Source organism: Calidris pugnax, unplaced genomic scaffold (genome assembly GCF_001431845.1).
Source record: "Calidris pugnax isolate Ruff unplaced genomic scaffold, ASM143184v1 scaffold187, whole genome shotgun sequence".
NCBI lineage: Eukaryota > Metazoa > Chordata > Aves > Charadriiformes > Scolopacidae > Calidris > Calidris pugnax.
In genome coordinates this window covers 2,797,990-2,812,243 of record NW_015090969.1, presented here as the reverse complement: position 1 = coordinate 2,812,243, position 14,254 = coordinate 2,797,990, and the positions used below count along the sequence as shown (strand labels likewise).

The 14,254-nt window shown below is 46.4% G+C and overlaps 1 protein-coding gene across 1 annotated transcript in view; it reads right to left on the bottom strand.

The window, feature by feature from the left end:
- The window catches only part of IQGAP1 (IQ motif containing GTPase activating protein 1), a 69,603-nt gene extending 60,307 nt beyond the window's left edge, over positions 1–9,296 (bottom strand). The window contains exons 1-2 of the mRNA XM_014952723.1: positions 8,916–9,296; positions 7,305–7,404 (exon numbers count right to left, since the gene is read on the bottom strand). Of these exons, the coding sequence (XP_014808209.1) occupies positions 7,305–7,404; positions 8,916–8,967 (152 nt within the window). The 5' untranslated portion in view covers positions 8,968–9,296. The remainder of the gene's footprint in view (positions 1–7,304; positions 7,405–8,915) is intronic.
- Between the last annotated feature and the right edge of the window lie 4,958 nt (positions 9,297–14,254).

The following is a 14,254-nucleotide window of genomic DNA, read 5'->3' as shown; positions in this document are numbered from 1 at the left end:
AAATGGAAGTTTTCCAACTGCTGCTCTGGCTCACACCACCAGGACAGTGGAACTCTGGGCTGTACTTCACCTCTTCATCCTCAGAAACCCCCAAGAAGCTGTGCACTAACTCTGCAGCTTCAAAACCCATGGGAAACCTGCCTGTATCTAATTTGCAGATCCATTTAAGTGGGATTTAAATAAAATATTCTGCACATGACTTGCTTATCTGAGGCACACCAAGAACTGCAAAAGTAAGTGAGAAAACTTAACCCTGCTTTTCTCTAACTACCTTACCAGTACATAGCTCTCTATCACAGCCCTTTTCTTAACAAATGCTCATAAGACTCATATTCTAACTAAACTACCTCAATTTTTCCAAGTTCAGGTTAATAAGGGAATGGAACCAATGTAATCTATAACCTTTCTGAAAAATCTCTGATTCGCAATGAAGAAGCCTCTTGAGACTAATTCTGTTTAAAAGAGCAACTATCACATTTACTTCACCAGCAGATTAAAGATGTAGCGTACAATTTAAATATTTTATCTTCAAACAACAGCTCCTTCAACAACTGATGTCTACACCCTTACAGACACTGATGAACCTGCTTTACAAAGTTACTCACAGAATAAGCTTTATGGAGCTTCCCATCTAGCACTAACCTCTATAAAGGACAGACTGAACACATCTAATTCTTCCTCTTCATTCTTCTGGGCACCCTACACCTCTGAATATAAGGAAAACTGTTAAAGCAGATCTTGGATAACTATGCCAAATTTCGAGACAATGATATCCATCCAAACACTTTCAAACCAGAAGTGGGAAACCCAAAAAGCTGAAGACCAGATTTTTTCTTTAAACATTAGATTTCTTTTAGGAAACAAAATTTAACTGGGTCACCTGGAGAACAGTTTAGGTTTATTTTTTGCTTAATGACACAGGCAAGTCATCCAAGAAAAAAAATTGCTCCCTACTATAAAGAGAAAAAACATGCATGAGGGAGAGGGGAAAGTAATTCTTAAAGAAAATCTATGGGCAAGACCCTTTCAGACTTGACCACACAGGCACAAAATATTAATTTCTCTCAATAGTATCATCAGTTTACACTAAGTCATCTTCCAATCTGTTAGAAAGACGGGGATCACCACAAGATCATGGACAGTACACTCCAGAACAGATTAAATCAGCACTAAAGAGGGAGCAGCATCCTTTTCTTGCTCAATGCGGAACATCATCTACAAGACACCCCAAAAAGGAGAAAAAAACCCACACGGTCACATTCCACAGGATGCACAGGAGAAGAAACACACTGCTCGGGCACAACAGAAGTTACACAGCTACTGGAAGTCACATAGTCTGGGCACTAAAATGCTTACACCATGCTAGGGCATAACCCAGAACTCTGCCTCCCTTTCTCCAACTAGCGAGAATAATGCTTGTTTCACAAGACTGTTGCACATTAGTAGCTGAAGTCAAAAACTGATAAGTAACAATAGAACAACAGTGACACCTCAAGAAATAAACAAAACAGGCTGAAATACCATTAAATAAGTACCAGTTATTGTTATTCCTCTGATAATACCTCTAATGTACGGTCCTTGGCAGACAGGTACTCCAAACAACTTCATGAAATACGCAAAGCTACTGCACGTGTGCTGTTATATCACACAGTTCAAAAAGCCAGGCTTTTCTGGATTTTTCATTTCACTATGAAATTAGGTGTTAGCCAGTTTTCATCTCATCTTTTAACATTTATATAAAAACGAAAAAACAAAACAAACTTCTACATCTAGATTCTTTATTTGTTTCTTGGTTAAAGGGACAGCAAGCCTCCAACAATGCTTACGCAATGCAAATCAGCATGACATTATTCACATAATTTTAGACGCTTTTACATTATAGAAAAATTGAATATAAAACTACAGTGTCTGAATGCGATATTATAATGTAATATGATAATAAGATTATTGAGGGGAGAAAGGGGGCTCTAAGAATCGTTCTCCAGCTGCCTCCCACCCTGCCTCAGCTGCCTCCAACCATACAACATTCACCTTTTCAACTTCTGAGCACCTGACACAGGGCACAACAGATACCTTCCTCTGTGATTAGGTCCTTTTTTTCTCCTTATAGGTATGACTTCCAGTCTGAACATCTCTCACTATAAGGAAAGATTACAAACCCGCCTATCCATCCCCCTAGCTCTCAGGCAAAATGCTGCAGTACCTAATTCAGACACTGTGTCTCAGTTACACCACTGGCAAAGAAGTCAAATACAGAAAATCTCACACCAAGAACATTAATTTCAAAAAATGATCTCTTACAGTCACAGTTTACTTGTTTTAGTTAAATACTCCTTTCAAACAACGCAGCCAAGAGCCCTCTTCTAGGTTATACTAGTAGTAATAAAATAAAAAAAATTCAAAGGACAATTGCAGAAAGACTGCTCAGTGAGGAAAAAAAAGTATTCTTGGGAGTAGACCATGAGCTCAAGCCTTTCTGCTCTTGCTTTGTATCTGAATTATTAAGCTAAGGAGTCTGTTCCCCTCCTTCTGGTCATTTAACCTCTAACTCTTATGCAGAGTGGTATGGCTTCAGATCTAAGAGCCAGGAATTCCCACTCAGATATGTATAAAAAGTCTGTAGGCCACAAAGCATGCATGGGTTGAGGGTTGGGAAAGGGGTATTTGAAGCTCTTCAAGCAGACCTTCCACTTAACAAGTAAGTGCTCTGACTGCCAAGGTGGACCTGAGGAAGGCTCTAACACCACTACTTGCATTTTGAGTGGCACAGCTGTTACTTCATTCTTCACAAAACATATTGGCAACCACTAGGCATTATTGGAAACTTCTGAAGGCTCACCCTGAGACAAAACAGTGAAAACATCTTGTTTCTGACAAGGTGCAGCAAAATGAAATGCCTAGCTGCTCAGCCTCATTTGCCTCCATCTTCAATAGTCGAACCAGCTACCCCCAGGGTGTTCAGCCTCCTGAGCTGGAAGATAAGGATGGAGAGCAGAACACCACCCCCATAATCCAGGAAGTAGTAGTTAATGATTTGCTTATGCACCTAGAAACATATAAGTCTATGGGGTCGGATGGGATTCACCCAACAGTACTTAGGGAGCTGGGGGGAGAGCTCACCAAGCCTCTCTCCATTATCTATCAACAATCCTGGTCAACAGGAGAGGTTCCAGATGACTGGAGGGTGGCCAACGTGACGCCCATCTATGAGAGCCAGAAGGAGGATCTGGGGAACTACAGGCCTGTCAGCCTGACTTCTGTACTGGGAAAGATCATGGAGAGGATGATCTTGAGTGAGCTCTCACGGCAAGTGCAGGGCAGGCAAGGGATCAGGGTTGGTCAGCGTGGGTTTATGAAAGAGAGGTCCTGCTTAACCAACTTGATCTCTTTCCGTGAACATGTGACCTGCCTTCTTGATGCAGGGAAGGCTGTGGACGTTGTCTACCTGGACTTTGGTAAGGCCTTTGACACTGTCCCCCACAGTGTTCTCCTGGGGAAACTGGCCAATCATGGCATAGATAAGCATACTCTTCACTGGGTAAAAAAATGGCTGGATGGCTGTGCCAGAAAGTCATGATTAATGGCGTAAAATCTCACTGGCAGCCTGTCACCAGTGGTGTCCCTCAGACCTCAGTTTTGGGGTCAGTATTGTTTAATATCTTTATTGATGATCTGGATAAGGGGATTGAGTGCACACTCAGGAAGTTTGCAGATGACACCAAACTCAGTGGGAGTGTTGATCTCCTTGAGGGTCAGAAGGCTCTACAGAGGGATTTGGACAGGTTGGATCAATGGGCCAAGGCCGACGGGATGAGGTTTAATAAGGCCGAGTGCTGGGTCCTGCATTTCGGTCACAACCCCAGGCAACGCTACAGGCTCGGGGAAGAGTGGCTGGAGAGCTGTCCAGCAGAAAAGGACCTGGGAATGTTGGTGGACAGCTGGCTTAACATGAGCTAGCAGTGTGCCCAGGTGACCAAGAAGGCCAACGGCATCCTGGCCTGTATCAGGACACGTGGCCAGCAGGAGTAGGGAAGTGCTCATGCCTCTGTGCCTCGGCACTGGGGAGGCCCCACCTTGAGTACTGTGTTCAGTCCTGGGCCACTCACTACAAGGACATTGAAGTGCTGGAGCATGTCCAGAGGAGAGCCACCAAGGGGATGAGGGGTCTAGAGAACAAGTCATATGAGGAGAGGCTGAGGGAACTGGGCATGTTTAGTTTGCAGAAGAGGGGGCGGAGGGGAGACCTCATTGCCCTCTACAACTACCTGAAAGGTGGGTATAGAGGTGGGGGTTGGCCTCTTCTCCCAAGGGAATAACGACAGGAGCAGAGGAAATGGTCTGAAGTTGTGGAAGGGGGGGATTAGATTAGATATTAGGAAGAATTACTTTACCGAGAGAGTGGTCAGGCACTAGAACAGCCTGCCCAGGGAGGTGGTCGAGTCGCCATCCCTGGAGGGATTTAAGAAACGTGTAGACATGGCACTTCAGGGCATGCTCTAGTGCCCGCGATTGTTGGGTTGTGTCTGTTTGTGGGATGTGTTTTTGTTTGTTTGTTTGTTTTTTGTGATTGGATTTGATGATCTCAAAGGTCCCTTCCAACCATGAAGATTCTGTGATTCTGTAACACCAAGGCAATACTCAGAGGCAGAGATAAGATGGCCAAGGAACTTTAGAGTCAAAGATGATTTATCCAAAGAGTAAGTCCCCATGATTAAGCAAGAGCTTAATGACAGCTTAGTTAAAGTTGTTGCCATGTTAGGTATTTTTGCCTGATTTTTTTTTTTTTTTTTCAAATTTGGACATGGAGTTGAACAGAGAACAAGCACATTGGAAAGCATTTACTATGAGGTCAATGACAGAAAGAGTCCAAAAGAGTCCACAAGTGATGGATCTGGGGCTCCTTCAAGCTCAGACAGCGACTACAGCACAACTTATCTCTCCCTGTCATCCAGCATCTGATCCTAAAGATCTTGGATTCCAAGGGCAGGAGTTATTTTGATATACAGTCAGATCTTTCTCACCACTACAAACCTCATCCAAATCTGTAAGCACAGAAAATTATTATCCGCTAGTAACAGCAGCCTCTGTTTATCTGCAGTAGTGACAATTACTATGAAGTACCCAAAAGGCTACAGCATAAACTGAGTGTTCCTCATCCCTTCCAAAAATATACTATACATTCTCAGTAAGGCAGCATAAACTATTAAAATCCTGGAATGAAGTCCTTCTTTATACTCTGCCAGCAGTGAACGTGTACAAACTCAGCATTTCCTCCCCAGTAAAATCATTACAGTAGCACATAGAATCATAAAATCAATAGTTTGGGTTGAAAGGGATCTTTATGCCCATCTAGTCCAACCCCCTTGCAGTGAGCAGGGACATCTTCAACTAAATCAGGTTGCTCAGAGCCCTGTCCAACCTGAACTTGAATGTGTCCACAGATGAGACATCCCCCACCTCTCTGGGCAACCTGGGCCAGTGTCTCACCACCCTCACTGTAGAAAATCTCTTCCTTATCTCTAGTCCTACCTGAAGCAGGGCTGCTGCTTGAAAGAACAACTGTCCAGTAAGGAGAATAAAATGAGTGGTGAAAAGGAATGCATGCGCATCTAAGCCCTTGGCTTTCAAACAGAGGTTGCTGATAAAAGGATGAGAAAGGAAACCAACAGGTTAACTCCTAAATGTCTGTAATGCTGGGGAAGACCTAAACAGATTTATCCAAAATTCATCACCCAGCCAGTGGAAGAGAAAGTTTTCTAACTCTTAGGACAAAGGCAGACTGCGAGCCATGACAAAACACCCTGTTGACTATTTAGAATGTGCTTTTATGCACACTCCGTACTTTCCTGCTGCTCCAGAAATTATTTTCTGTGGCATGCACATTGGCTACTTTGCCTAGATCTTTGTGGGAACAAGGAAAGGAAGGTCTAACCTCACAATCCATTTCCTGGCTAATTACCAAATGCAAACTGAAACACTATTCAAAAGTTCTGGGGGCAAGGAGAGTCACCAATACAAACATTTCGTCACCTCTTTTTCTTTATTCTCATTCTTGAAAACCTGTCTTTCGTCTCAATCTCAGCCTCAAAAAACATTTCACATTCAATTTATACAAAGGCATGAAAAGACCCAATTGTCATGAAGGGAAGCAATGGACAAATTGGTCTGTCTAATTCCTATTCTTCATGTACAGCATATAAGATTGAATGTTTGCAAAAAAATTAAAAAAAAAACCAACTACCAACAGTAAGACTTCATGCATTCATTTTTAATACAGGTTCTCTTGCCTTTAACAGCAGATATATAGCATCAAGTATGTTCTGATCATACTTACACTAATTGTCTGAATGAAGAAATGCAGAATGTTTACATGCTTATTAAACACTAAGATGACAGAAAAGCTACATATGCGCTGGAGAATAGGAGTAAGAACAAAATTATTTCAACATATTAAACTAAGATGAGGAAAAATCAAATTTGGCAGGATAAAGTGAAAGGTACCACACTCAGGAAAACACAATAGGCTGTATAAACACGGGATGAGGAACAAACTTCGGCAGCATACCTTCAAGTAAAACGGTAGCAACTCAGCAGAACTCTGCTACATCATACCTTTATGAAAATGTAGATACCATGACATAACATGTGGTACTAGCATATCTATCAGGGTACACAAAATAATAATTATAAAAATAGATATATTATTATTATAGAAAATAATAAAATAATTTTAATCCTTGTGCTCTTGTAAGTATGCATGTTAACACTCCTTTTGGAAAACCTCCCTCTGTTCTGGCAGTGCACTTCCAGAAAGACATGGAGTGAGTGGAGGAAAGTCAGAACAATCCAGATTTACAGATCTATTAAATGGGACTGACGGAAATATATGCACAAATTGGGTTTTCAGTCTAAGAGAAGATAAGTGCAAGGGAAATGCACTGTTACAATTTAAATTTGTAAAAGGCTGCAGTGAAGCGGAAAAGAATACCTTGTTCTTCATGTCCATTGATAAGTAGTGAGGCAATATTGCACCAAGACATGTACACGTTAGGTAACAGGGAGAAACCATCCAGTGCTAGGAATACTGGAGCACTAGAGCTACGGAGTCCTTGTCACAAAAAGTCTTTAAGAGCATGTTATATACGCACATCAGTGGTCAGTTGTTTTTTGTTTGTTTATTTAAATGAATCTATATAGTCACTAAGCAACACAGGCAAGAGGTAAGCTGCATCCCATTTATTCCCTTTGCTAAATATCACAACTTCTTTTAAAGCACCAGCAGTTTCAAAACAGCATTTTCTTACCTCTTTGCTTCCTCCAGATGACAAAGGTATTCATAGGCTACATTCTGGCGTCGTCTCTCATCCATTTCTTCTGCTGTTAATCTCTCATTATCCAAGACAGCTGCAAAGAGTCAAAGCACATTCTCAGGTGGTTGAAGATTGAATGTAACTGAACAGGTACACCAAAAGATCAGATCCAAACTTTCACACTGAAATTCATCACAGGTTTTATTTGATTCGGAAAATGAAGAACCAAATAATCTGTTCTTTACAAGCAACAGAAGAGACCCTGGTTCCTTATCCTTTCTTGTAACATAAACCTGCCATCTTCCCTCTTTCTGATTTTTCAATTTGACCATCATCCAACCTTTTCCATCTTTCAATGTCTTAGAAACAGTCCTTCATTTTCTTATTTTCTTCTAGCTTTGCCTTTCTCTTCCTCAAAAGCACATCAGTGATACCATGTCCCTCCATCTATCTTCCGATTTGGATAGTCAAAGATTAAGGAAGGACAACAATATATGTGCACATCATATAATCCCTTCTGTATCTTTATAGCCCACCTCTAAAAAAGATGGAAATGCTACTCAGTTCTTATATGAGAGGGATCCATTCAGATCTACAACCTGTGTGTCATCTTTGAATGAAGCCGAGGACCTGCACAGGGTATATGCCTGAATCTTCCAGACTCTATGCATTTAAAGCCTCAGTGATGAAGCCTGCTCTGTCCACTCTTGCAGCTAAATACCTCATCCATGCTCTCTGGTCAAAAAGAAAAAAAACCCAAAAAACAACCAAAAACCCCCCACAACTTTTTAGGTTTTATGGACCAATCTGACAAATAGAAAACGTGTCATACCATTATGAATCAAAGGTTAACTTACACCTAAAATGCCTTCAGCAAATACAGGCAAATGGTGAGGTATCAACTACAGCACTTGGGACCAATCAAGACCTTGGACCAAACCGTGCAGGGTCCCTTTGACACCAGCCTGGGGTACTGCAAAAGCATCTTTCCCATTACTCCTGCCCCACCCAAGAGCCGAAAACTGCCCCAAACCTCAGGGTAACGCCCAGAGTAAGGGAAACCCCCCTCCCCTCCCGACGCCCCCGCTCCGTCGTCCCTTCTCCTCCCAGACGAGCACAGAGCCCTCCCCCGCGCTCCACCTGCCCGCCCCGCCTTGGCTCCTGCCCAACGGGGGCACAGGCGCGCCCGGCTCTCGGACAGCCTGAACTGCGGCCTCCCCCGCCGCCGTTTCGCCCGGTGAGTCAGGTGTCGCCGCCGAAACACGCGGGGGGAAGGCGGCAGGGCCGGCCGCGGCCCCGCGCCCCCTTCCCGCGGCGGACATCTTGGGCGAGGCGGGGGGGCCCCGCGCTGTCCTCCCGCCGCCTTCTCCTAGGGAAGGACATCGGGCTCGGACGAGCTCCCGCGCCTGGGGCGCCCCTCCCCGCCGTCGGCGGGGTCGGCGGGGCCCAGAGCGCTCGCGGGCCGGCCCCGGAGCCCAGGCTCCCCCCGCGCCCGCGACGCCCCAGCCTCCGCTCTCAGCACCGGTCCCCGAGGGGATGGACGGTGCGGGCCGGGCAGGGCGTCGCTTGACGACCGCGCAGATTCCTGGGCGCCCCGGTACTCACAGCCATAGTGGGGCCGGGACATGGCCAGCCCGTCCACCTCCTCCGCCGCCATGGCGCTGCGCTGGACCGGGGCCGGCCGGGAGCTGGGCGCGGGCGCGGCTGTTCCTCTTCCTGCCGCACCGGGTGTGGCGGGGGAGGAGCCGCTGCTCCGCGCTCGCAACCGCTCCCCTCCCCGGCCGCACCCTGGCCGCCTCCGCCACCTTCGCCCGCTGCCGGAGCGGGGCGACAACTTTTCTCGCCCGGCCCGGCCCGCAGCCCTTTGCCCCGATGGGCGCCGGCCCCACCGCCCGACCCCACGCCGGTCGCTGTGTCCCGCCCGGGACCCCCGCAGAGCCCTCGCCCCGGCCCTGCACTTTGCTGTCAGCCCCGCTCGGTAACACCCATCTCAGCTCTGGCCTGAGCCCTGCCAGCCCCGTTACACGAGACGCAGCCCAGCCCCTCCGGCCCTCTCGCAGCCCCCCCCAGGCCAAGCCCGTCCCGGCTCGGCTCCGCCTATAGCGAGGCCCAGCCCGCCCCCCCCCGCGCCCCGCTGGGCCGGGCCGGCCGGGGCCGCTCTTCTGGCCAGGCCTCCCGTGCAGCGACGCCCGGCCGCGCTGGAGGCGGTTGTGCCCTTCCGTCCGAAGAGATCTGCTGTTCGCGGAAACTCGCCTGAGCGCGGCCACCTTGAAGCCGGGTGGCCCAAAGCAACGGTCGGCAGCACCTCCATGGCTTGAGGTGAACGTTCCCTTCACCCTGAACGTTCCCTGACCCTCAGTACCTGTTAAGCTCGTCTGTTACTGTTGCTTTGCCTGGCTCTTGTTCAAGAGTCAGAGCACTGAAGATGCCACTGTCTGTCCATTTTAATTAGTCCCATGAATTTTGCTGCCAGGGCATACGTTTACTACTTGAGCAGAAATTAAGTAATTTGGTAGGCCAACGGCCTCATCTCCACTACTGGGCCCAGTTCCAGCTTCCCCAGTACAGGGAAGACATGTACACAATAGAACAAGTTCAGTGAAACACCGAGAAAATTAAGGGCTTGGAGTGTTGGCCATGGGAGAAAAGGAGAGAGAGGCCTGCGAGAGGAAATAGACTGAAATTCCTGAAAGCGTACTTAAACATAAGAAGAAACATTTTTGCTCTGAGCATGGTCAAAGCCTGGAAGGGGTTACCCAGGGAAGTTGTGCAGTCTCCATCCTTGGAGATGCTTCAGCCCTCAGTAAATCGAGTCCTGCACAACCCTCTCCAGTTGATCATGTGCTGAGGAAGTGAGGTTGGACTAGAGTCCAACCTCAGTCATTCTGCAAGTCCATGAGATGTTTGCATATATTTTTAAAGGCTCTGTATGAAACGGGGACTAAATGAAGGCGGGTTTTGTTGATTATGAGGGTTGCAGGTCACATTTCAACAGTAACAAATGAACTATGAAGGTGAATACTAGACATAAATTACAAGAGGTTTTATGACAAACAGTCCTAATTATTAACATTTATTTGCATTACTTCACATGTGGCTGTTTTCAGTTATACAACGAGAAGATATTTAAAATAATGTTTATATGTATATTGTGGAGTGCAGAACTGGGTTTGTTCCCCCTAAAAATCCTGTAATATTTTTTGCACAGTCCCGTGATCTTCCCTCAAAAAATCTCATAAACTTACTCATTCCTATAAGGCCCATTCTGATAAGAAAAATAAAATGCGATCATCATCAAAGAATCTGGCTGAACCTCTTCAAGGTTGTATTTCAGTGGTTCCTGTAATAGCTCCCTTGATTTAAGATTTCTGGTCTTTGTCACTGTCTCTGCTAAGTGTTGCTTGTTAGGGTTTGTGTATCTTTGTGTTTAATTTAATTGCCTCTCCTGTTTCTTGTATTATTTTTTTTTTAAGTGTTGAACAGGCACTAGTCAGAGAGCCCTGCAAATAGCATTATGGAGGTACCTGTTTTTCGCTAGTTTCAAAATCTGACCAATCAATTCTGTAAAAAAAAAATAAATATTTACAGTACTTGGCCTTAATACCTCATCACTAGGCTTCCCAGGGGAAACAAGAGCTCCAGCACCCAATCCTTTATTTAAACCACTGTTATCTGTTCTTTTGCAGGTATTTATTGGCCACTTCCTTTATCAGAAAGATTATTTCTGTGAATGGTGCTGAAAAAAACACGTGTTTAGGACTGAAGCTGTGACTCTATAGTCACTTAATACATAGCCACAGGCTACAACTGAAACACACAGAATCTCTAACCTCTTTGAATCCTCCTCCAAACAGCAACATATATACAATAATCACACCTGCCTTTCCAAAGAGTTACAACCTTGCAGTGCAAAAGAGTTTGGGAAATCAAAACATATTCAAACCACCTTCCGCTGAACCGTTGCTCACATGTATCCTCATTTCTGGCAAAACAAAGCCCAAAGATGAAGTAGGATCTGCTCTAGGTCCCATTTAGCATTCAGAAATCCAAGTCATCACTTACTTACTTCATAGCACACCTGAAACTGTCAGACAGCTGGAATAATGTTCATCTATTGCCCTTCTACATCTTAGCATCCTTCATTCTGATGATCCATCTCATCTGTATTGTTATAATCTTAATACTACTTTTTATACTGCAGTGATGTATAGCAATCCATGACCTTTCCCTTTAGACCTTATTTATCCTGGATAACTTTAACTCTTATTTTCTGTCTGTAATAAGGTTTAGATCTCTATTGATTTTCATTATCTTCTCTAATTACCTGGTTTAGCTACATGTTCTGTGCCTACAGGGTCAGAATGCCCTGTAGGAATCCATGTGGAGCTGTCTCAACTAAGTAGGTAGATTTTACATAGGTATATTTAAAAATATATGTATGTGTGTCTATATGTATATATATAAAAGAGTCCTACCCCTCCTTTACTTGATGATACCCAGTATATGGGTGCATGTTGGGCTATGGACTGCCAACAGCAAAAGTTGCCTTTTGGCTGCCAGCATCAGATCAAAATCATAGTGGTCAAATGAGACAAGCTGCTGGTCTGGTCTGAAAAGCAGCAAACACACAGACCTACACATACATGCCCACAGCCCCCTCCCAGTGCCAGCCCAGATCCCTCCCGCAGCCCTCCTCCGCCCCAGCTTGCAGCAGGGAACTCTGCAAGAAGCTCTGGGGAAGCTGCCAGGGGCACAGTTGCACCTGAGGCAGGAGAACATGTCCCATATGCTCCCACTGCACCAGACAAGCCAGGCAGGAAAAGGGACATCTGGCTTCAAAACGGGTCTCCTCACTCCCCTTTGCTCCCAGACTCTCTGCCTTTGCATCCCGCCCTGCTCCCCGTGGCCCAGCAGCTGCTGGAACACAGCCCTGCATAGACACCTTCTGCAGGGCTCCCCACGGGAGACAGGGACCAAGGGACAGAAAAGCCTGGAGCTCAAATCCTGCCAGGTCCTGCTGATAGTCACGACACAGTATGACACAGCACAGTGACAGGCTGCTGGAAGAGCAGAGGAGCTCTTTCTCTGGAGGCAGGCCAGCCATCTCCCTGTTCCAAGGGCCCCTGACAAATCCTGCTCCTTCCCCCTTGCTAACTGGAAAAGGGGACCAGTTTCACAAAGGGAAACCCCCATTTTCACAAAGGGAAAAAATGAAGACCTGGGGAACTACAGGCCAGTCAGTCTCACCTCTGTGCCCGGCAAGATCATGGAGCAGATCCTCCTGGAATCTCTGCCAAGACATGTAGAAAATAAGGAGATGATCACTGACAGCCAACATGGCTTCACCAAGGCCAGGTCATGCCTGACAAACTTGGTGGTATTTTACAATATTGCCACAGCACTGGTAGACAAGGGCAGAGCAACAGACATCATCTACCTGGACTTATGCAAAGCATTTGACACTGTCCCACATGACATCCTGGTCTCAAAATTGGAAAGTCATGGATTTGATGGATGGACCACTCAGTGGATAAGGAACTGGCTGGATGGCCATACTCAAAGAGTTGCGGTCAACAGCTCAATGTCCAAGTGGTGGCCAGCACCAAGTGGTGTTCCTCAGGGATCAGTACTGGGACTAGTGCTGTTCAACATCTTTGTTGGAGACATGGGCAGTGGGATTGGGTGCACCCTCAGCCAGTTTGCTGACACCACCAGGCTCGGTGGCGCAGTCGATATGGTGGAGGGAAGGGATGCCATCCAGAGGGACCTGGACAGGCTCGAGAGGTGGACTCATGCAAAACGCATGAAGTGCAATCAAGCCAAGTGCAGGGTCCTGCACCTGGGATGTGGCAATCCCAAGCACAAATACAGATTGGGTGGAGGATGGCTGGAGAGCAGCCCTGAGAAGGACTTGGGAGCGCTCATGGACGAGAAGCTCACCATGAGCCAGCAGTGCACGCTGGCAGCCCAAAAAGACAACCATATCCTGGGCTGCATCAAAAGAAGTGTGGCCAGCAGGTCAAGGGAGGTGATTCTGCCCCTCTGCTCTCACGAGACCCCACCTGGAGCACTGTGTCCAGCTTTAGAGTCCTCAGCAGAGGAAGGACATGGACCACCTGTTGGAACAGGTCCAGCAGAGGGCCTCGAAAATGTTCAGAGGGCTGGAGCACCTCTCCTATGAAGACAGGCTGAGAGAGCTGGGGGGGTTCAGCCTGGAGAAGAGAAAACTCCAGGGAGACCTTAATGGTGACCTTCCAGTACCTGAAGGGGGCCACAGGAGAAATGGGGAGGGGCTCTTGATCAGGGAGGGGAGTCATAGGACAAGGGGTAATGGTTTTAAACTGAAAGAGGGGAGATTTAGATTAGATACTAGAAAAAAATTCTTTGCTGTGAGGGTGGTGAGAGTCTGGCCCAGGTTGCCCGGAGAAGCTGTGGTTGCCCCATTCCTGGAGGGGTTTAAGGCCAGGTTGGGTGGGGCTTTGAGTGACCTGGTCTGGTAGGAATTGTCCCTGCCCAGGGCAGGGGGGTTGGAACTCAATGATCTTTAAGGTCCCTTCCAACCCAAACCATTCTATAATTCTATGACAGTGCAACACAGGCAAGGTCCGTACCAGCAAAAAGGCATTTTGAACGGGAAAGCCGTGCACATGTCCCCACGTGCCAGGTACAGTTTCTTTTGAAGGGCCTGCAAGGTCCAAGGAAGCCCCACAGCAGCCTACAAAAATGGAACAGAACAGAACAAAACAAAACAGAACGGGTAACTCAAGATTCATTTTCTCTGCCGTACATACTCCCTGTCTTTTTATCTGCTTTGTAATACTGTTTTGTTTCCTCTCCATTTATTCTCATGTAGGCTACCAAAAAACACACTTGTGAAACCAATAAAGTAATTTAAGGCCTGAGCAGACCACAGTGTTTAGCCAGAAGCAAACAAGCCATTTTAC